The sequence below is a fragment of the Microcebus murinus genome, chromosome 8, assembly GCF_040939455.1.
Source record: "Microcebus murinus isolate Inina chromosome 8, M.murinus_Inina_mat1.0, whole genome shotgun sequence".
NCBI lineage: Eukaryota > Metazoa > Chordata > Mammalia > Primates > Cheirogaleidae > Microcebus > Microcebus murinus.
Window position 1 is genome coordinate 66034170 of NC_134111.1, and position 20993 is coordinate 66055162.

The 20993-nt window shown below is 43.8% G+C and overlaps 1 protein-coding gene across 4 annotated transcripts in view; it reads right to left on the reverse strand.

Moving 5' to 3' along the window:
* STAT1 (signal transducer and activator of transcription 1) overlaps positions 1–20993 on the reverse strand; it is a 40233-nt gene that overhangs the window by 9058 nt on the left and 10182 nt on the right. For all 4 annotated transcript variants that reach the window (XM_012776909.2, XM_012776913.3, XM_012776912.3 and 1 more), the window contains exons 6-20: positions 18797–18886; positions 17347–17425; positions 16220–16311; positions 15852–16003; positions 13546–13704; positions 12091–12183; positions 10558–10617; positions 8327–8356; positions 8137–8230; positions 6915–6956; positions 5321–5404; positions 4650–4748; positions 3415–3550; positions 1400–1449; positions 551–645 (exon numbers count right to left, since the gene is read on the reverse strand). In XM_012776909.2, the coding sequence (XP_012632363.1) occupies positions 551–645; positions 1400–1449; positions 3415–3550; positions 4650–4748; positions 5321–5404; positions 6915–6956; positions 8137–8230; positions 8327–8356; positions 10558–10617; positions 12091–12183; positions 13546–13704; positions 15852–16003; positions 16220–16311; positions 17347–17425; positions 18797–18886 (1355 nt within the window). The remainder of the gene's footprint in view (positions 1–550; positions 646–1399; positions 1450–3414; positions 3551–4649; positions 4749–5320; positions 5405–6914; positions 6957–8136; positions 8231–8326; positions 8357–10557; positions 10618–12090; positions 12184–13545; positions 13705–15851; positions 16004–16219; positions 16312–17346; positions 17426–18796; positions 18887–20993) is intronic.

The window sequence follows — 20993 nt, forward strand, 5'->3', positions numbered from 1 at the left end:
GCTACAGAAGCTCAGTAACTATAGGCTAGATTAATGAGCCTTTTATTGTCATGGGATTATTTTAAAGGCCATGAAAATATCTGCATTTATACATCTTTTATACGGGAGAGGAAGGTTCAGACAATGGATCTTCACATTCTAGCACTTCTGATTAACTTAAAGCTTTTGGTGAAATATCAGCTGATCCTGGGAATAAGTCAGATGGAAACAATTTACTGAGTTAAAACGATTTTTTATTCCTTCCTAGGGGGAATATGGTTTGAGTGCTCAAGATATTTTTGTTGAATGAATGAATGCATGAATGGCACTCAGAGAGTTTTTTAAAATTTAACTTTGCAAATCCATATGCATATACTAAGAAAGTATAAATTTAATCTCGTGAGCTTCTACCTAAGCCTTGAAGAGACAGCCTGTACGTGTGTGTACCCCTGTGAGAGTCACACATGTCTCGTCTAACGATGCAGCCAAGCTCAGGCCTTGCCTCACCCTTGCAGTAAGAGGGTGTGTACTAAAAATATGTCTCAAAAATACATCCATCAGTGGCCCTTACCCATCATTCCAGAGAGAGAGCAGGTGTTTTTTAATGAGTTCTAGGATGTTTTCAATCCACAGCCAGAAGGAAAAATTTTTATCATTTATATTTTCCTGAAAGTATACAAAAAAAATGCAACATTAGGAACAAAGAAACTGAAAGCAGTGACTTACATGCCCCTCTCACCGTCAGATTTTAATTTGTAAAGACGTCCCAGCTGCCGAAAGTAGAACTGTCCCTTACAGAGCAGCCTGATCCTGACCCCAGGCAGGGAACATCACTGTCCCTCCCCTCTTACTGCATTGGGAGGGAGCTCTCCATTTCCCTAGGCAGGGCTCCGCTTCCCTCTCCAAACAGTAGCAAACCAGCCTACTGTCTGGAGGCTGACCTCCAGGGTGAATCATGGAAACAAAAGCTGCCCTCATGCTGGCAAACTCCAGTTCCAGTCCTGCAAGCTGATCAGCACTGCCTAGTGACCTCGACAGGGTTTAAATGTTCCCTCCAACTGGTCCTCCTACTTGAGCAGACTCCACAAAAGTCATCCGGCCGCTCAGGCGGAGCACGCCCGCCCGGAGCACACATTTCACACGGACGTGGCCAGAACGCTGCCAGGCGAGGGCCCGGTGTGAGTGAACAGAAGACACATTTCGGATATGAAAGAATGTTATCGCTCAGGCAGGTGCTTCCTGGCTTGGAGACCAACCTCCTGTGCTGAAGGAAAGCAAACAACTTGCTCTAGGGGCTCCTTGGTCAGAGAAGAACACGCCAAAACAAGCAAACAGTTAAGTAACTGCCACAGCAAGAAATATGAGACCTCTGCAGAGAGTAAAAAGGACTTGAAGTGCATAAAACCCAGACAGTACTCACCTTACAAAACCTGGTCCATGGAATAAGACCATCGACGCTGGCGTTAGGACCTAAGCAAACAAAAGTAAGATTTTTTCAGCAAATAGAAATCAATTGGGAAGCTTTGGTTAGATCGATGGCTCCTGTATTTGCTCTTGAGGAAAAGAGCTAACCCCAAAAAAGGAAGATTTGAATGTCCACGGTTGATATTTTCAGATACGTTAATGATAGATTGCTTGAGCAATTATTATTAATACATGGGCTGTAAAACGACTTAATTGAAATAATCTAAAACATGTGTACATTGGTTTAATTTTAATGGCAGGAAGGAATGGATGGCAATTCCTGGGCACCACGTAAGAGTTTGTGGGGAAAGCAGAAACGTCAGAGCCTCGCCATTCGATCCCTGCCTCCTCCGAAGAGAGGCCCACCCTCTTAAATCCCCTTCGCATCCCACTCCTTGCCACGACCTTCGGCCAACTTCACCTAGGCTTTCCAGAGAAGCCCCACCGAGTCCCTCTCTGCCTAATATCACCTCCCACTGCCGCAGTGGGGCCTCCTCTCCAGGGAACCTACAGAAGTTGGAGATCACCCCTAGGTGATCAATTTAACTGGCACTTGACTTGACAAGTTTATTTTAGGCATTAATTCTGCATTTCCCTCAGCCCTCCTTCCAATAAGACATGGGCTGGGGGGTGGGGGTGGGGGCTGACAGATCAAAAGCCAAGTGAGAGAAATGCCAGGAAGCAGCCTGGGGGTTGTTAGCTACCCAAATGAGAGCGGCCCAGGCTCTCAGAGGTGGTGAGCCCATCATCTCTCCTCAAAGAGAACCACACATAAGCCACTACAGGCAGAGAAGAGCTTTCTTAACTCTTGTCAAATAAGAAAATGGAGTAAGGTGATTTTATATTTTTTATGTAATAGCACAAGGTCACCACTGTGCCAGCTGCATGGCCACGAGAAGGCACTATTGAGAGCCACTGGGTTAGGAAGAGCCTATTGGTGATTGTGGGAGATGCAGTTCTGCTGGACAGAAAGCAAATCTGGATGAAAGTTGTCCATGGATTTTTAAAGAAATAATTGAAGGCCGGGCGCTGTGGCTCACGCCTGTAATCCTAGCTCTTAGGAGGCCGAGGCGGGCGGATTGCTCAAGGTCAGGAGTTCAAAACCAGCCTGAGCAAGAGCGAGACCCCGTCTCTACTATAAATAGAAAAAGAAATTAATTGGCCAACTGATATATATATAAAAAATTAGCCGGGCATGGTGGCGCATGCCTGTAATCCCAGCTACTCGGGAGGCTGAGGCAGAAGGATCACTCGAGCCCAGGAGTTTGAGGTTGCTGTGAGCTAGGCTGACGCCACGGCACTCACTCTAGCCTGGACAACAAAGCGAGACTCTGTCTCAAAAAAAAAAAAATAATTGAGATACTCCCATTCAAAGAGGCTAATGGATCTTTCGATATGTTTAGTGTAGAAGATTAATAGATCCACTGATATCAGCCACTGAAGGGGGCTACCTACCATGGTCTGAACTTTGCCCTAACAGACCAAACTGCAGATGACAAGAGGCGTGATCTCATGGGCACAGTGTCACCTGCTACCCGGGCCCACCGGACGCAAGCATCTTGTGTTAATGCCGTGTGCTGAGCAGGCCCTGGGACATTATTCTTACCACGTCAGGGACTTTCTTTCTTCTCCCCAAGGTTAAGACAACTTCATCTTTCTTATCGAGGAACTTACTTCAGCCACACATAATATATTTTAAATAATTCAAAAAACTCTCCTTAGGAACTCTTCTCAGAAATGTTAGTATGAGACAATGAGGAAAAGATGCATTTACATCTTTTATCGGATCTCTATTTCTTTCCAAGGGCATGTATGATCCTCACCTAGCTATAATAAGCTGCAGCTTGAAAAGCCAAGAGATTTTAACATTCTTTTACTTTCAACAAAATAGAGAGTGAAGGGGGAAAAGAGCAAGCAGAGATATTTTTATAAATTTCAATTTTTATGCACACAAAGTTAATATGCTCATACCAAGAAGCTTCTCTCCCAACATGGTCAGCTGGTCCACATTGAGACCTCTCTTGGTGACAGAAGAAAACTGCCAACTCAGCACCTCTGAAAGCTGAGACCATCGTGCACACGGAGGGTTCAGGAAGAACGACAGATTCTACAGAGAAAACACCCAACAGCTAAGGGTTACTGAAGAGGTACCAGTCACAAGCCTGACACTGAAACATGAGTCCATGCCAAAGTTCAGTTCCAGCTTATATGACACGGAGATGTTTTCACAGTAGAGGAAGAAAAATACAGTTAGTTCTCATTATTGGCAGATTCACTTTTGTGAATTCATTTACTCACTAACATTTATTTGTAACTCCTAAATCAATACTCAAGACACCTTCACAAGAATTCACAGAGCAGCAAAGAATTTGAGTCTCTTAACATTTATGTTCCTAACTGAGGTCAAACGCTGGCTTGTTTCAGCTCTCATATTAGGAACAAGTATCCTTTTTGAAGTCTATTCTGTGCCATTTTTTCTGCATTTTTGCGACTCTTGTTGATTTCATTGCTAAAATGGTGCCCAAGTGCTGTCTGCTATTCCTGAGCACAGGAAGGCTGTGACCTGCCTTATGGAGAAAACGTGTGTGTGAGACGAACTTCATTCAGGCAGGAGTTACAATGCCAGAGGCTGTAAGTTCAATGTTAATGAATCAACAATATATTAGACAAGATGTGTTGAAATAGAAACACACATAAACAAGGTAAGGTATTGATGGCTGACAAAAATACTGAGACCAGAGGCTTGCAGGAACCTAGCCACGTATCTCCCCTAGGAGCAGAGATTCAGTATTCACTAAGTAAGTATTTTCAGTGACTTTAAAGAACATAACTACTTTGTATAATGAGAATTGACTGTAATTAATCAATAGGGAGTAGCCATACTCTAAGAATGGAGCATGTCTGTCTAGTAGCTGTATACATTTTTAAAAAAGGAATGATAATAAAGAACCTCTTCCACAATAAAACTTATATAAAATCATCAATTGTCTGAGCTTATTCACACAGCAGGAAAACCATAATCCTCAGTTTGAACACACACACATGCTTCACTCTCCCATAATTACTAAGATCCGTAGGGATACCAACAGGAGTTGTGTCACTTCTCCCCCACCATCTGGCCAGTAGGGGCTATTTCACAGATGCAGCAGCGAGACCAGGGGGTCTCTGGTTAACTTCTGGGATGCAAGCGAATGCGGTTTCCATACCCTGGGTTCTGTCACCAGCATGTTGTACCACAGGATGGAGGCCCAGCCACTCGGGAGCTGGCTGACGTTGGAGATCACGACGACAGGCAGAGAGGTCGTCTGAAAGATGACAGAGACCTTGAAATCATCTCAATCACAGAAATATCACCTTCAGACAACTGTTTAGCCTCAAAAATAAGCAGTGGATTATCTGTACATTTGCATACAGACTGTACTTGAAAATTATAAATGTTCTGTTCTTTTGTCCATAGTTTAATCTATTTTTGTTATGTATTTTAGTTAAGAAATAAGTCCCTAAAAATAATGATAGCTACAATAATTTCTTAAGAGATACACAATTAAAAAAGATGTAAATCATGATATTGAAAACAAAATGTGGAGGAAGGGCAGAGTAAAGAAAATAAGTTCCAATGCTTAACAACAACAACAAAAAATTAACATTGGCTATCTCAACTGGAACATTATTAATCTTATAGAATTTGAAGGTTAATTGAATTCTCCATCTTTTTGGACTATAAATTAAGGTTAAGATAATATTAGCTGGAAAAGATTATCTTTTTTAAGCAATTTGGTAAACATCCCTAAAACAAAAATTGAAAAATAAAAATACATGTAGCCGTTAAAAGTAAAACTAAATAAAGTTTTCCACCTCGGTACCACAGAAGTCTTACCTCGAGATCAATTACCAAACCAGGCTGGCACAACTGGGTTTCAAAACTAAGGGAGTGAAGCTCTTCAGTAACAATGAGAGGACCCTTAGAGGAGAAAAGGAAAAAAGATAAGAATACAGCAATTTATTCACTGATCTTGCAACTTTCAAAAGCCCAATCGACATTGCAATAGGCTGCAGAGATCCTGGACCCAATCTGCTGCCACTCAAATATTCAATAATCTATCCCACATTTAATTATTCCGGGTTTCTCAGTGTTCTCTCAAAGATAAGACGTCTGAAATTATGGCAAGGGTTATAAATTCAGAGAAAGAAATGTCAATGGGGAAAGAGAGTTTCTAATGGCTTTATTTGTGACCTAAGGCTTCCCACCCCTCAGCCGTCTGCCCACGCAGACACACCTCACTCGGACAGGGTGGAGGGTGGGAGTGGAAAGTGCACGTGCGCTTAAGGTATGGTTTTCTACCACAGGTCACTGAGTGCCTTGGTTTGGGTAGAAATGTATGGTTTTCAAAGTACCTTCATACATATTATCTCACGTGAGCCTCACAACTTAGAACTAGGGAGGTGCAACTGCCAGAGCTGGGGAGGTCACAAAGGTAGTTCCGGTACAAACCAGGGCTAGAAGGCATCTTTGCATCGCCCAGGCTGGTGTTTGTGCCGCTGCTCCACGCGACCTCCACTCGTCAAGTGTGGAAGGACACACAGATGGAAACACTCCAAACCCAACCCACTCCAGACATTTCATTCTCTGTCCATAGTTAATTTGTGATTTCTTTTCTTGTCTTTTTTCCCTGTGACAGAGTTTTGCTCTATTGCTCAGGCCAGAGTACAGTGGCATCATCATAGCTCACTGCAACCTCATACTCCCAGGCTCAAGAGATCCTCCTGCCTCAGCCTCCTGAGTTCCTAGGACTACTAGAGAGTGCTATTGTGCCTGGCTAATTTTTCTATTTTGGGGGGTTGAGACAGGGTCTTGCAATGTTGCTCAGGCTGGTCTCTAACTCCTAGGCTTAAGCGATCCTCATGCCTTGGCCTCCAAAAGTGCTGGGATTACAGGGTGAGCTACCACACCCAGCCTATGGTTCATGTTTGAATGCATCGCAAATATTACTCCTCAAGGATCGCATTGTAAAAAGGAAACTGATGAAAAGACAATGCTTCTGGTAGGCAGTGCAAGGGCAGCAAAGTCCCCTTCGCACACAGTCCCCTTAGCAGAGCAGTCATAACACTGGCCTCTCCTTCCAGCTCTGACAAAATTCTCTGTGTACCTTTAGCTAAATCCCACAAACTCCCTGTGACTCGGTTTCTTCCCCTGTAGGATGTGAGGATCACAATAGCCCTATATAGCTACTCCACTGGGTTGTCTGCGATAATCCCATGAAATTGTGTGTAAAATCGTCCGACAACTGTACAGCACGAATGCGGCGTTTTTACTGCTTTCACAGATACACCAAGTACCAAAGCTCATTCTCTGCCCTTCCCGCTGGGTCTGAACCCCGCTGTGAGGTGTCCGCAGCCACCAGAGGCACGAACATTCCCCCACTGGACAGACCTGCCTGGCTGGGGCCCGACCCCAGCACAGAGACGCTCACCTCGTTAGTTCTGGTGCCAGCATTTTTCTGTTCTTTCAGTTGCTGTAAAATAAAAAACCGTCTTAGTAAATGGCATGTTAACTGTCAAAGTTGCTGTTTTCATTTACAAATTAGACCAAAGTTATGACTAGAAAAAATGCTGGATGTGACATTATCTTCAGAATGCTGAACAGGAAACAAAACTGCCCTGCCTGGGTCCGTGGGCAGAACGCCTCTCCTGGGTGAGTGTCTGACGGGGTATGGCACCGCGGCATGGGGAGGGATCCCAGGGAACCGCATCCTGCTCCCTCCCTGCATGCAAACCTTCCATAATGATCCCCATGCACCTTCATTAGCTGTTTCATGCCCCGAAGGCTAAGGTAGGGGGCAGCTTCTCCCACTTCCTCCTTCCTTCAGCACAGCCTCCAGGCCCAGCTACCCTCAAGTGGACTTCAAACCCTAGGGTTTTGATGGAGCAATCAGGGGCCCCGAAAGCAGCTCTGGACACCCTCAGACTCCCAAGCTGGGCCAAGGCTCCTGAACGACGTCTAGCTTCCCAGCTGTGACACGTGTGGTGCACAGAAGGCCAGTGGAAACGGGTGGCTTTAACTCCCTGCAGGTGCTGGGCCCAGGCAGAGCCGTGGGCTCGGCACCCACAAGCCTCAGAACAATTGGAACTGGCAGCCCCATGACCACAGAGGAAGAAAGCAGGCAGCACCCACTTCACACAGCCCTGCTGGGTCTACTGCCTGTTGGGACAGGCGCCACTTCTCTGGAGACCGTTCCAGTGGTAGAGTCACGCTGCCGTGGCGACAGGGGCTGTGGGTGAGACCACCAGGAAGGGGAATGCCAACAAGGGCTGTGGAAAGAGTCCAGGGGTACATGGCCACAGCTGGAGGGCGGGGAGAGGTGTGGTCAGGACGTTGGAGCCACAGTGAGTGCTGCACAGGCAGCAAGCACAAGTCATTGATGTGTACACGGGGTTATGGGACAGTCTCACTGAGACCCATACCGCCCAAGCTTTTGCAAGAGAGCTGGGCAGAACACAGAGCGACAGTCCTGGGATAAACAGGAGGAACAAAAACACCCCAAGTGTTGGTGAGAGATGAGAATTCGCCAGCCACAAAGTCTGGAAAGCCTAGGGGCACCCTCTGCGTCTCAAAGTGTCCCAAAATACCACTTTATTGTCAAAAGTCCTAATAAACCAGACAGGACCAAAAGAGGGCAAAACCAGTATCCTTACCAGGTGTCGAAATTCGGCCGCCAGACTTCCATTGGTGGACTCCTCCATGTTCATCACTTTCGTGTGAGTGCCCAAGATATTGAACTTTCTAAATCTACACAGTACAGGACAGAAACAGTGAAAAGCCTTCCAACTATTAAGTGAACAAACAAAAAGGACAGCAAAATATAGAGCAAAGTACATCACATACCCTTTTACTGTATTTCTCTCATTCACATCTCTGCAAAAAAAAATAAAAATAGAGAGATATATATAACCATATATATGTATCTAAAATTTGAAATTAGTTTTAACAAAAATATAAAAGTATGCGTATAAGTAAAAGATAAATAAAATATAAAGTTAGACCTATGGGTTTGCTGCCCTTTCATTCTCTCACTCCCTTCCTCAACCCACCTGCACTAGCTCTGCCTAGTATTATCGAGTGACATTGGGCAAATAAACTGGGCCTCACACTTTTTGCACAACATGCTAACAGCATTAACCTTACAGGATATTGTGAGGATAAAACTAGTTAATGGGCAAAAAGAGCACGTAATACACCTTCAAAAAATATAAGCTGTAGCTACTGCTATTTATTGAGCAACTACTTTGTACAAGGCTCAGTGCTAAACACTGGGGTTCAGCAGACAGCACACTGCTCTGCTGCCACAGAACTAAAAGGACCTCCAAAGTGGCTGCTTAATCCTTATTTTTATTGTCTATTATCTTCAATGCTCTCACCAATGTACCAGAAGAGTCTGGGGAAAGTGGCAAGTTTAAGTTTTAAGTCTGAGGTTAAAAGCTGGAAGGACCCTGCAACTTATACAAATTCAGTGATTACTTTGTCATGTTCTGGCCAAACACTGTACCCGTTAATGGTGTAGACATGGATTAGAAACCATTAGCCCAGCCACAGATAGACTTAGGGACCGTTCCTTTCCAATCTCAATTAGAAGTTCAATGTTTTTGCGAATGACAATCCCCATGAACTATGAGAGGGACCCATTTTTACTATTAAAAAAGAAAAGAAAAGGAAAGAATTTAAAATGAAAGGAACAGTGTGATACCAAGCTGACTTGTCAAAGCTAAGGAGACGAGTCAGAGCTGGATAAACAGAAAAGACAGGAGCCAGAGCACACCAAAAGAGGGGCTGAAATAAAGCAGAAGGTGGCAAACTGCAGTGGCCACAAAACATGTGGTTCCTCCCTCCAAGAACAGTGTACTTCCCAGTCCCCGGAATCTCAGCTGGCTTTGCCTTACTTTTACTAACAGCATGGATGCGAGTGACGCTACACAGATTCCAAGGTTGGCCCTCAGAGGCCTTGCCTGCTTGGAACACTGTCCCCATGGGAAAAGCCCAGGCTAGTCTCTTCGAGACCCACGAATAAGGACCCTGTTATCCCAGCTGAGACACCAGACATGTAACGAAACTTGCTAGACCACCCAGCTCCAACCCAGCTAGCCCTGGCCAGAAGGACCACCTACAACCCATAGAATATGAGAAACAGTAAGTTTTGGGGTTTTTTGCCACTAAATTTTTAGGGTGGTTTGTTATGCAGCAAAAGCTAGTGGATACAGAGAAAAACCAAAGATGATGACAGGGAAGACAAAGAAAGGCATAGACTATCCTACAGGAAGAATATTCTTACAGGAGTGAGAAGAAACAAAAAGCCAGAGGAAAATGTATTATCATAAATCATTTTTAAAACCTGCTATACTAGTATGCAACACAAGCCAACAAAAGTATCAAATATATCCGGGGTAAGGGAGTCATGCCTTAATGTAAGTAGCTAGTTCAGTGCTAGTCCAGGTCTAGGGTCTAAGGGCAAAATAGGATGGGACAGCTCCATCTGGACCCCCACGAGAGATGCTGCCCATTCCTGGGTCCCCACTACTCAGAAGAGACAAGGGTAAATCCAGCAGGCTCTACACAGGCCCCCCAAAATGCGGCTGACCTCACTCTGGAAACCACCTCCCAACAGGCCACAGAATCCCGGCAGCCTGGATGGGCAGCCTGTGTTTGATCAAGGGCCTCTCTGTGGGGCTGGCCTGGGGGGGAGGTGGTGTGCAAAGCCCACCTACCTACAGACTTGCTGATTACAATCCCATATGCATAAAATACACTCATTCTCTTGTTTGTTTATAGTCTAAAAAGACAGGCATGTTGATACTAGCTCTAGCGGAAGCACTATCCAGAAAGGGAGCTATCGATTTAAATCTGCTGGGATCACTTGTAATAGCCCTGGTGGACCTGACCAGGAGCCTCTGCCCACCCATAGCAGTATAAGAACCTTGGGATGTGCAGGACCCTTCCTCCCAGTGTAGACACTTGTTGAATAGTTAGTGAATCTGCTCATTTAATGGAGAAGTCTGTACTTGGTTAACAAAACCAGCTTTCCAATCATACGTGTATGTTAGATAATAGTAAAGGTTTCTTACTTATCAAATAAGACTTTGACCTTCAAGTTATAATTCAGCTCTTGCAATTTCACCAACAATCTGGAAAGAAAAATAAAAGTCACTACTTAAAATTTTATTATGCCAATTCCCTATCTATGAATGTTTAGAGATAAACTACTCCCCCTCCAGTTTTTGGGGTCTTACAAACAACAAAAGTGACATTCTTATATTGTCTATGTGGATTTTTAAAAAGTGTATTTGTAGGATAAATTCCTAGTTGTAGAGTTGCTAAGGCAAAATTATAACATTAAATGCTGATGGGACACAGCACTGATTTTACATTCCTACCAAAGTTAGTGACAACGGCCACTCCCTTATATGATCTCACCAAATTGGGTTTTATCATAGTTTTTACTTTTGGCCAATTTCTATGGGTAAAAAATAACAAACATTAATTACTTTTTACTAAATTTGTATTTAGTGTTCACCCTGTTGGGAGAAAATAAAAACTATCACCCCTAATCAGAAAAATGAGGGTCACACCTCTCATCGGGCCAGGGTGGTGTGGAAAGGTGGGAGGCGAGCGCCTCTGCTCCCCTGAGCTGAATCCTCAAGGAGGCCCCAGGGCTGTCTGCCCCTCTCCGTGGAAAAGGCGGATAGGGTCAGTTTTCCACTGGCCCTTCCAGATGCGAGTTCTAGGATTCCACAGGGGCGTAAGTGTGGCCCGGTGACACTGCCAGGCAGGGGAGGGTGTGGGTGCCCATGGACTCAAATCAGCCACACACAGAAAATGACCAGGGCCAACTCTGAAGGCCAGTCCAGCTCCTCAGAGGCTGGCTGCTCATCTCAGGAGGAGCCACTAAAGGAATGCAGCCATTTGACAGGTACGTCAGGCCATGTGCCCCCAGAAACGTTTCCACAATTAGCATCAACAACAGGCTATGAAACAATATATACAGCATAACCCTAGTTTTAAAAACTGAAATGTTCATCTCATTTGTGTGTGTCTATATAGAAATATAGACACACACATATATGTATTTATATGTTTGTATAGACATGGACAAAATTTGGGGAGGACAGACATGAGGCTATTTACCATGGTGGTCCACAGACATTTAGAACACAGCTTTGAAAAATCTGATGAAAGCTAAGAACCCACTCACTAGAAAAACATATATGTCATAAATCTACTTTCACACATGCCACATACAGTTTCAGGGGTGCATAAAGCTCAGGCTATGAGCTTACACTCAAGAGGGGGGAGGCTGTTGGGAACTTACACTCTTTACTATGTACATCTCTGCAATGTGGGATTCCTCTTTATTGTGAACACGCATGGCATTTACACTTGGAGAAAAATCAGCTGTGCGTGCGTATACATCTATATTGATTACATTTCTATTTTGAATATAAAAGACAAACTCTTGGATGTTCTAGGAATTCACATTAAAATGCCTACTGAAAGACTGCTTCCTCTACAGCACTCTATGTAACAGCTTTGTAAAAAGGAAATGAGGGGTGCAAACTACATGACAGGCAGTGTGTGGGGTCCCATCTCTCCTTGGTTACCTCAGCTTCACGGTGAACTGCACCCCAGTCTTCAAGACCAGTGGCCTCTGAGGATGAGTTGGCATGCAGGGCTGTCTCTCCACCACAAATGAGCTGTAAATACCCGACAAAGTGTAGATAAATTAGTGTTTCCATTTTGGTTGAGGCAGTAAAAAATGATTTTCCCTAAAGAGGAAGGGGAGTTAGAGAACACAACCTAAAACACAGCTTTAAAGACTCTGACAAGACGGATGAACAAAGTGATGTTTTCTAGGTAGTAAAGAAATCCCCAGACCTAATTTACACTTAACAAAAACAGAGTAATTGCAATGATCTGTGAAACTTCAAAAAGGAAAACTCTGGATTCGATCCTATTCACTTACAAATCATCATTAAAAATCAAATTTGTCTCAAAAACCCAAGGGAATGTCCTTCATTTTTTCAAAATCCAACATACAGGCATGCTTGTTTGGACATCAGCCACAGAGAACTAAGTACATTTTTATTATGTTAACGTAGAGAATAAAACAAACAAACCTTACAATATGAATTCTACTGTTCCACTTAGTGACATTTTTTTATCTACTAAGCATTTTTGGAACACCTATTGTTTACAAGACACTGTGCGAGGCCCTGCTGGGGAAAGACCACAAAGGCATGTCTCTATCTTCCAGAACCTTATAGTTTTCAACAAAGATAAGAGAAATATGAAATATATAAACAACTATCAGTATACCATAAAAGTTAGAGTGGTCAAGGAATGAGGAATGAACTAGTTAAGCCTGGAAGGGAGATAACATCTGTTTGGGAACTCTGGAAAGATTTCATGAGAGATACAAGCTGAAACTTTCAGGATGATACAATTTTGAAAGTAGGTGCAAGAAAAGGCTTTGAGGTAGAGGAAATGTCCTCAGGAGAGGCACAGAGAGGTAAGTGCACAGCTGGGCCCAGGAGACAGCAAGAGGGCAAGTGTTCTGGAAACAGGTATGTGCAGACACGAAGTGTGGAGTGGCCAGCTGGGTCTGGGCCATAAATGCCCAGATGAGGGGTGCCACTTGGATGGGCAGGTGGTAACAAGCCAGACTGGAACTCTGCTCTGGGAAGAACTGAGGTCACAGGGCCTAGGCTGGAAGGGGGACCAACCGGAGTTCAAAAACGAGGATTTGAGAGCCCAACATGTGATGAGGCCATGGCATGTGAAGGGGAGAACAAACCTCGTTAGACACGCTAAGTCTCGGCATAGGCTAGCCCCCAGGGAAAGAGGAGGTGTAAAAAGTTACTGCAATTTCCAGCCCAGGTGACCAAAGAGTGAAGAAGGGCCATTGCCACAAATAAGAAATTTGGTAGGAGTCAACTGTCACATAAAAATTGTCATATAAAAACCTATTACACCCTTCTAAATTATCTGAATTACTGTCAGATGTTCCTCTGTATATAATAATTGCTGAAGGTACAAATAAAAGCCCCTCAAGTTACCTCTGAATGAGCTGCTGAAACAGGTTGAAGGTGCGGTCCCATAACACTTGTTTGTTTTTTGTGATGGGGTCATGCTCATAGGTGTATTTCTGCTCCAATTCCTCCAGCTTTTTAAGCTGCTGACGAACCTGCTGCAGACTCTCCGCAACTATGGTGAACCTGGGAAGGTACAAGACACGGTGTCCCAGTGGGAAACAGCCTGCAGCATAGAGAAGCACCAAAACCAACAAGTGGTCACAGGAAACACAGGATGTTACCTACGTCGCCGCACTCTGCCCTACAGGGAGAAACGGGGGAACAGGGCTTGTGCCGGTGCTAACGAGCTGAGTTATCTGGGGAGAAACAGCGAACACCTACTGAACAATGACGTCCTGGACCGACAACCTCTGCAGGCTCCTGAGAGCTTCATAAGGAGAGATGGGCAGGGGCTTCTAGGTCATCTGTGCCTTGAGCTGACCTTTCGGGTCAGTGGGATTTCAAAGGGGCAGGGCAAAGAGGCCAGCAGCAGGGGACACAGCAAGGCAGGTGACTTCAGGTGATGCAAGAGGCAGCGAGGAGCCGCTGCAAGTTTTATGTCCATTCAGTGGCGTGAACTGCTGGTGCCTCATGGGACTGTCAGATGCTGCACAGAGGGGCCCAGGGAGCAGCCTTGCAGCCACAGAGCAAGGCGGTGGGGAGGGAACAAGATTACTGTTTCATCAACTGCAAGGAGAGGGCAACAGGTTCATCTAGACCCCAAAAGCCAACGAGTAAACCTAGTGATTGCTTTTAGGTTCTTCTCTCCTTCCAGACAGTCAACTGCTAACAGTAACACAGGCTCTGAGCCAAGCCGTGCTGGGGCTGTGTGTTTTATTCACTAAATAAATGATAGAAAAAAATTTAAAACGTCTTTTCCCCAGGGAAAACATCTATGTCACTTCATGGTTTCACTCCTTGAAACCAGTTCAAACACTGAGAGAGCAGCCCTTTGCCAAGACAGAAGGCGGATAATGGTAGTCGAGTGAGTTCCAGAGAAACTTCTAACCCAGTGTCCCCAACTCTGTTGGGTTTGTGGCACACAGAAAACAGCAATCCTTAGCAGAGGGAACACTGGAGGGAGTCTGTGTCCCTGGGAAAGGTGCATGTGGCCTAAAGTGACCACTAGGGGGCTCCAGACACCCCAGGGCCTCCCTGGCCACCTGGAGGGCTTGGGAGCCAGGGTCCCCCTCAAGGTACATCAGGGCCAACTGGGCCAGGAAGCACTGCTCAGGAAATTTGGGGTTCGTACAGGCAATTCACAGTATAACGATAAATGGCTGAGTATTAATTTTGAATTTTTAAAAATCAGCGATGCAGAAAATAACCTCCCTAGATCTCTAGTCCTTGGGCCCTTGGCAATTGTCCCAGGCCACCATCCTTTCATACTCACTCCCACCTCTATTCTATCCTCCAGACTGTGGCCAGAGTGACCTTTCTAAATAAAAAATCAGAGAAATGGACAGCCTGCTTAAGAGAAATGCCTGCCGTGGCTCAGCAGTGCTGCCGGCTCAAGTCCCCATCCCAGCGTGGTGCTGGGACCTCCACCATCAGGCTCCAGCATCGCCCGCCAGGTCCACTGTCCTTCTCATCTCTCCCTGGACCCCCACTCTCCAGGCACCTGGTACACGGTCCCTGCGGGTCCTGTGTGTTTGCACATGCTGTTCTCTCCGTGGCAAAGGACTGCTACTCCCCGCCACGTGGGGCACTCCCATTCCCTCTCAACAGCCAGCACAAGGCCGCTTCCTCTGCGGGACTCTGGTGGCTACGAGGGCTCCTGGAACCCTTCACTGCACACAATCATTGCCACGGCAGCGTCCTCCACGCTGAGAAGTGCTTACTGGCAGGGACCAGAATCACTCGTCCTTGTGCACCTAGGTCCCAGCACAGTGCCTGGCACGCAGCAGGCATTTGGTAAGTATTCCTGGATGGATGACCCAACGAATGGCCTAGCAAACGTCGGAAGCTATTTTGTTTTCAATAACACATCAGGACATGGGTTGTTAAAAGCACCATATTAACGGGCCACGTCACTGGTGTCTGGCGCAGTCAAATGACACATCCTACGGTTACAGGAGTGCTCTAAACCAAGCAGACATGGCTGGACGCGGCCGCAGTCACGAACAACACTACGCTTTCCAAGTTGAGTGTTTCCAGAGTAAACAGAAGCTGGGCTATGTCAGACTTTAAAGTTTTGACAGGGTCCATTCAACTGACAGCTCAAAGGTGCACTTTATGAGTTTATGTGGTCAGCCGTACAGCTGCCAGTTTTCCACCGTGGAGAATCTCACCAGTTCTGGAGCTGATCGAGGCAAGCGTTGGGCGGTCCCCCAATGCAGGCGCTCTGCTGCCTCTGCTTCCACTCCACCAGCTCGTTGTTAATCAGGGCGTTCTGGGTAAGCTCAGTGATGTTCAACAGCTCTACTATTTTGAGAACTACTTCCTAAATGGAGAGGAAGAAACAAAGGGAAATAAATTCATTTGTAATCACTGAATCTTAAAAGATTTTTTTTAAAGCAAAGCAACCATCCTTTCATTCTCAACTGGGACTCTAAGCCAAGTGGTTAGAAAAATAATTGTTCCTCTGTTCTAAACTCCAAGTCCATTATTTACAGCCTATGACAAAAGCAACATGCTATTCTGGAAAGTAAATCACTACCTTTCTTTTATTGTCAAGCATTAAATACATCTTCTGGATTAAAAGCTGTTCTTGTTTCTGTTCACTCTTTGCCATACCATTGGTTTCATGTTCTGTGAATTGGGAGAGACAGCAGATAAATATATAAAGAAGACAAAACCAACTAAAGCCAAGATCTACATACATTTAGGAAAAATATGACACAAATGCTATCTAGTGATAGGTCTTTTTCAATCGTTATTGAACAAAACAAGAAAAAATATCCCAAGTATAAACACTGAACACACTGAAACGTTTGTACTTGTTCTCAGTGACCCATGTAAATTGGAAACAGCACTATCTCTGACTTAAGTTACTTTCAGAATATTACCGGAATGAATACAAATGACAAAATTCAAAACCCCAGTTAAAAACAAGTATGCAAGGCATATCTGGGGCTTTGGAAGAGAAGTAGATGATTAGGAAGTAGCAGTTGAGGTTCTAGTTCCTCATCCTTTTTACCCAAATCCTACTGATAGTTCTCAGTTACCAGGGTAACAACAACACCCTACATGTTCTATACGATGCACATTTGTGGGTTATGTTCAGTTGCTTTATTCATTACAAACAAGCAACAATAAAATAGAGTGAAACTGCTTTAAAACACAAGAAAAATGCTGAACTTATCTAAGGTGTATACACATGGACCTGGAATGCTTGAAGGAACTGTAGGTATCAGGGCAGGGGAGCGCCACATATCAATCAACCTGTGTTGCTCAGTGGGCTAGGCGTGAGAAATCAGGTGAATAACACCAACCAGTGGTTATCAACTAGGGTGGCCCCCAGGGGATGTCTGGCAATGTCTGGAGACAGTTTTGGTTATCATTACAGGGGTTACTGGGTAGGGCTACTGGCATCTGGTGGGCAGAAGTGAGAAATGTTGTCAAATGTTCTATAAATGCAGGATAGCCCCTGCGGCAAACAATTATCTGGCCCCAAATGTCAACAGCACTGAGGTTGAGAGACACTGGCCTGAATCACCAAGAAGTCAAGACTAGCATGCAGAGACATAAAATACTCAAAAATATAAAGGAAAAATCATCTTCATTATCTAGTGTGAACACAGAAAATTCTAGCCAGTGGGCAATGGTTTAATTGCTAACCCTTACCTCTGTTCTGCAGGGTTTTGCATTTAAAGTCATATTCATCTTGTAAATCTTCTAGGCTCTTGATTTCATGTTCTATGCACTACAAATAAAGACACAAACACGTTTTCCACTGACCGTCACCTTCCAAAGACTCTAGGAAACAGAGTATTGCTTCTACGGAACCCAGAGAAACACAGGAACAATTCCAGCTCCCTCAAAAATGGATTAGACATGCAAAATTCTAATCACATAAATGGAATAATTTCTATTTTTTTCATGAATACATAATAAGTTTTTTAAATAGGAAAACATATAATTCTCAGACTGATTTGCATGCCATCACTTTGTTTCAGGGCCTACATTTTGAGGCTTCCTCACCATTTTCGATACCACCTCTGAGATATGACTTAACAACTCCATTGTGCACCACACGGTAGGAAAAAACAAGTTTGTGGGAAATCTCCTCATTTCCTACAAATAAGAAGGGTTATCTTCCCTGTTTAACTGGGGATGGTCCTGTCTTAACATCCTGGTATAATTATTAACAGTGCCCTCTTAGTTGCTCAAATGCGCCTTAATCTGGACACTAAATTGTATGTTCACTCTTATGAATAAGCCTCATTGGTCTGGGATTTGGTCACACTTCTACATAGTCTCCTCTGGATTTCCATGGCTATTTCTGGACTGGGCCCACTTGGAGTGTTTCCCTAGGAGGCCGCAGGATAAAGTTGCTACACAGAATCGGGAGTTTGGAAAGATGCTGCCAGCAGCACAGAAGTCAAGACCATGCTGGTGCTACACAGAGACCCAGGGAGGACCGCACCCCTTGGCCAGAAGGCCTTATCCACAAATATCAGCCTCGTGTGAAGCTCAAAGCTCCTCAATCTCTTCCCCCAAACAGCCCTAAAGGTGGAGAGGGTGATCATATGCCAACAAGGACGCCGGAGCAGCCCTCTGCTTCCATAAACTGCCTTGGAAGTTTTATCTTAAAATTTGCTGTGGATGTCTTATTTCAATCAGAAATGTATCAGAATTTCTTTCAATGAAATGCTTTTTGTTCCTCTTCTAAGTCTTAGAATAAAGCAGGTGCTTGAGGAAAATGGGCCGCGTCTATGCTGGGGCTCTGTGTAACCCAGGGACACCCTGATTTGAGAGGTGTGGACATAAAGGCCCATTAAGAGCAGCAACATCGAGTTTACTAGGCACTGGGGCAAAGTCAACACTGACTGCATGATCCTGCCAGGAAGAAAAAGATAAGCTCAGTGTTTGGTGGTTATAACAGGGGCCATAAAAAAGTCTCTCTGGTCACCGGTTTTATCTATTTGTTTACTTACGTTTGGAAGATCAGCAAAATTTTTCTTTTCAACTTAGTTAAGACTGAACTCAGGTACCAGGTCTACACCCAAAGTGACTGAAACCTTTCTTCCCCTATGAAGTTTCAGAATAAATGTGTGTTTACTCAGTTACTCACCATAACTTTGTCCTTCACGTTTCTGACTTTGCCGTCAAGCTCCTTCTGTTTGTCCAACATCACAGTGCTCTGCATGTTCCCTGACTGGGCCTGTGACGGGAGGGGCGTGATTAACAACCACCATCCTCTTGGGCGTGTTTACTCACTGGTTACACTCCCAAGCCAAGCCTATACCCTGTGCCCCATCTGCCTCTCAGACCTTCCAAAACTTACTACTGGCTTCCCACTTGTGTGTCAGCAAGAAAATAGCTCAGTTGCCCAGGCCCTGGAAAATGCTAGCAACTGGTAATAAGGCTACAGAAAGACTAGGCTCAGTTCATGCCTCAAATAAACAGTATTTTTAGAAGTTTCCATTAATTCATACAGTTGGATGGTATGGCAGGGGAATTTATTTCAGCGTTTCTCAAATTCTATATACCAGATTATTCTTATTAATCCTGTCCTTATTTATTTTAAAGCCTTCCAGTGCAAAATGTGGTTCCCAGGCCAGCAGTATGTTACCACCTTAGAGCCTGTTAGAAATGCAGAATCTTGGGTATTAATCTGATTACTGAAGCAGAAACCCATTTTTAATAGGATCCCAGGTGATTCAGAGGTATATTGAAATTGAAAAGCATGCCATTAAGGGCATCAATGAAAATCTGTACTATAAATCCAATAATGAATATAAATCCAGACTCACCTAGGAGTACTCGGTCCTTATTTTTGATAATCAGAAGACTCAGACATGACAGTGCCTATTTGTTCATTATACAAGCTGAAGCCTGATTTATTCATTAGCATACACCTACTAGGTATTAAGTAAGTGCCAGGCGATATTTTAGGCCCAGGTGTTAGAGTGGCGAATAAGATGATCCCTGTTCTCATAGAGATTAGGATCTAGAAAGATGTTATTTTTGTTTAGTTGAAGTCCCCACATGGCAAAAACTGTGCCTGTTAACCTGTGTTACACAGTATTCTACACAGCATGGATGCTATGTGGTGTGGTTATACATTCAAATTAATCAGTCTTTTATGTTCTTATGCTTTGGATTCTCTTTCATATTAGAAAGTCTTTTCCTGCTGACAGATTCTAAAGTTCACGCATTTTCTTCCCCTGGCACTTGCACGGTTTCATTTTTTTTTTACTTCTAAATCTCTGATACGTTTGAAGTTTATTCTTGCATTTAGTGTGAAGTATAGATCCAATTTTTACTTTTTTCCAAGTGGCTATCCATTCGTCTTAGCAACATTTAGTGAAAAGTCCATTATTTTCTCCAATGCTTTGAGCTGCCACCTTTATCACATAAATTCCCATATGCACCTGGGTTTACTTCTAGATTTTTCTCTTCTTTCCCATTCGTCTGTTTATTCATAAGCCTGAACCTCTGAACCATGTTAAACTATAGAGGATTGATAGCATATCTAGGAGGGCTAGTTTCATTTCATTGCTCTTCTTTTTGAGAAGTCTCCTTGCTGTTATTACATGTTAACTTTTCACAGGAATCTCAGAATCAATTTGTATAGCTCCAGAAACGACTTATTGGTATTTTTACTGGTATCACATTAAAATTATTACTTACTGTGGGAAAGTTAATATCTTTATGATATTGTTTTTAATTCTTATGCTTCTAATGGTTTTCTCCTGTCTACTTGCACTGGCCAATACCACTAATGTGATGTTAAACAGCAGTGGAAACAGCATCCCTGGCGTGCTTCTGACTTACCGGAGTTTTCCTAGTTAAGTAAGAGACTATCTCTAGAATCAAGAGATATGTATTTCTGTATGTTAAGCAGGTATCCATCAATTCCTATCTTATTGATTGTTTTTATCGGCAATGGGTGTTGGATTTTGTCAGACCTTTACATTACCTATGGAGAAAATGCCTTTTTTCCTTATATCTGTTAATTTAGCAAATTATATTAATGGATTTCCCAGTCATGGTCTATACTTGTAACCTGTAATAAATCCTACTTGGTCATGAGGTATCATTTTCTTAATGTAGTATTTAATTCTGCTCCCTAATATCTTATTTAGGACTTTTTACATTGATATTCATAAGTAAAATTGGTCTATAACTTTACTTTTTGTTCTATCTTTATCAGGGTTAAGTAATCGAAGTGATTTTCTTCGTAGAAAGTTTTCCTTCATTTTATATACTCTGGAATAGCAGAAGTTCAAAGTGTGTGAATTATATCAATTGTAAAGTGTATAGCA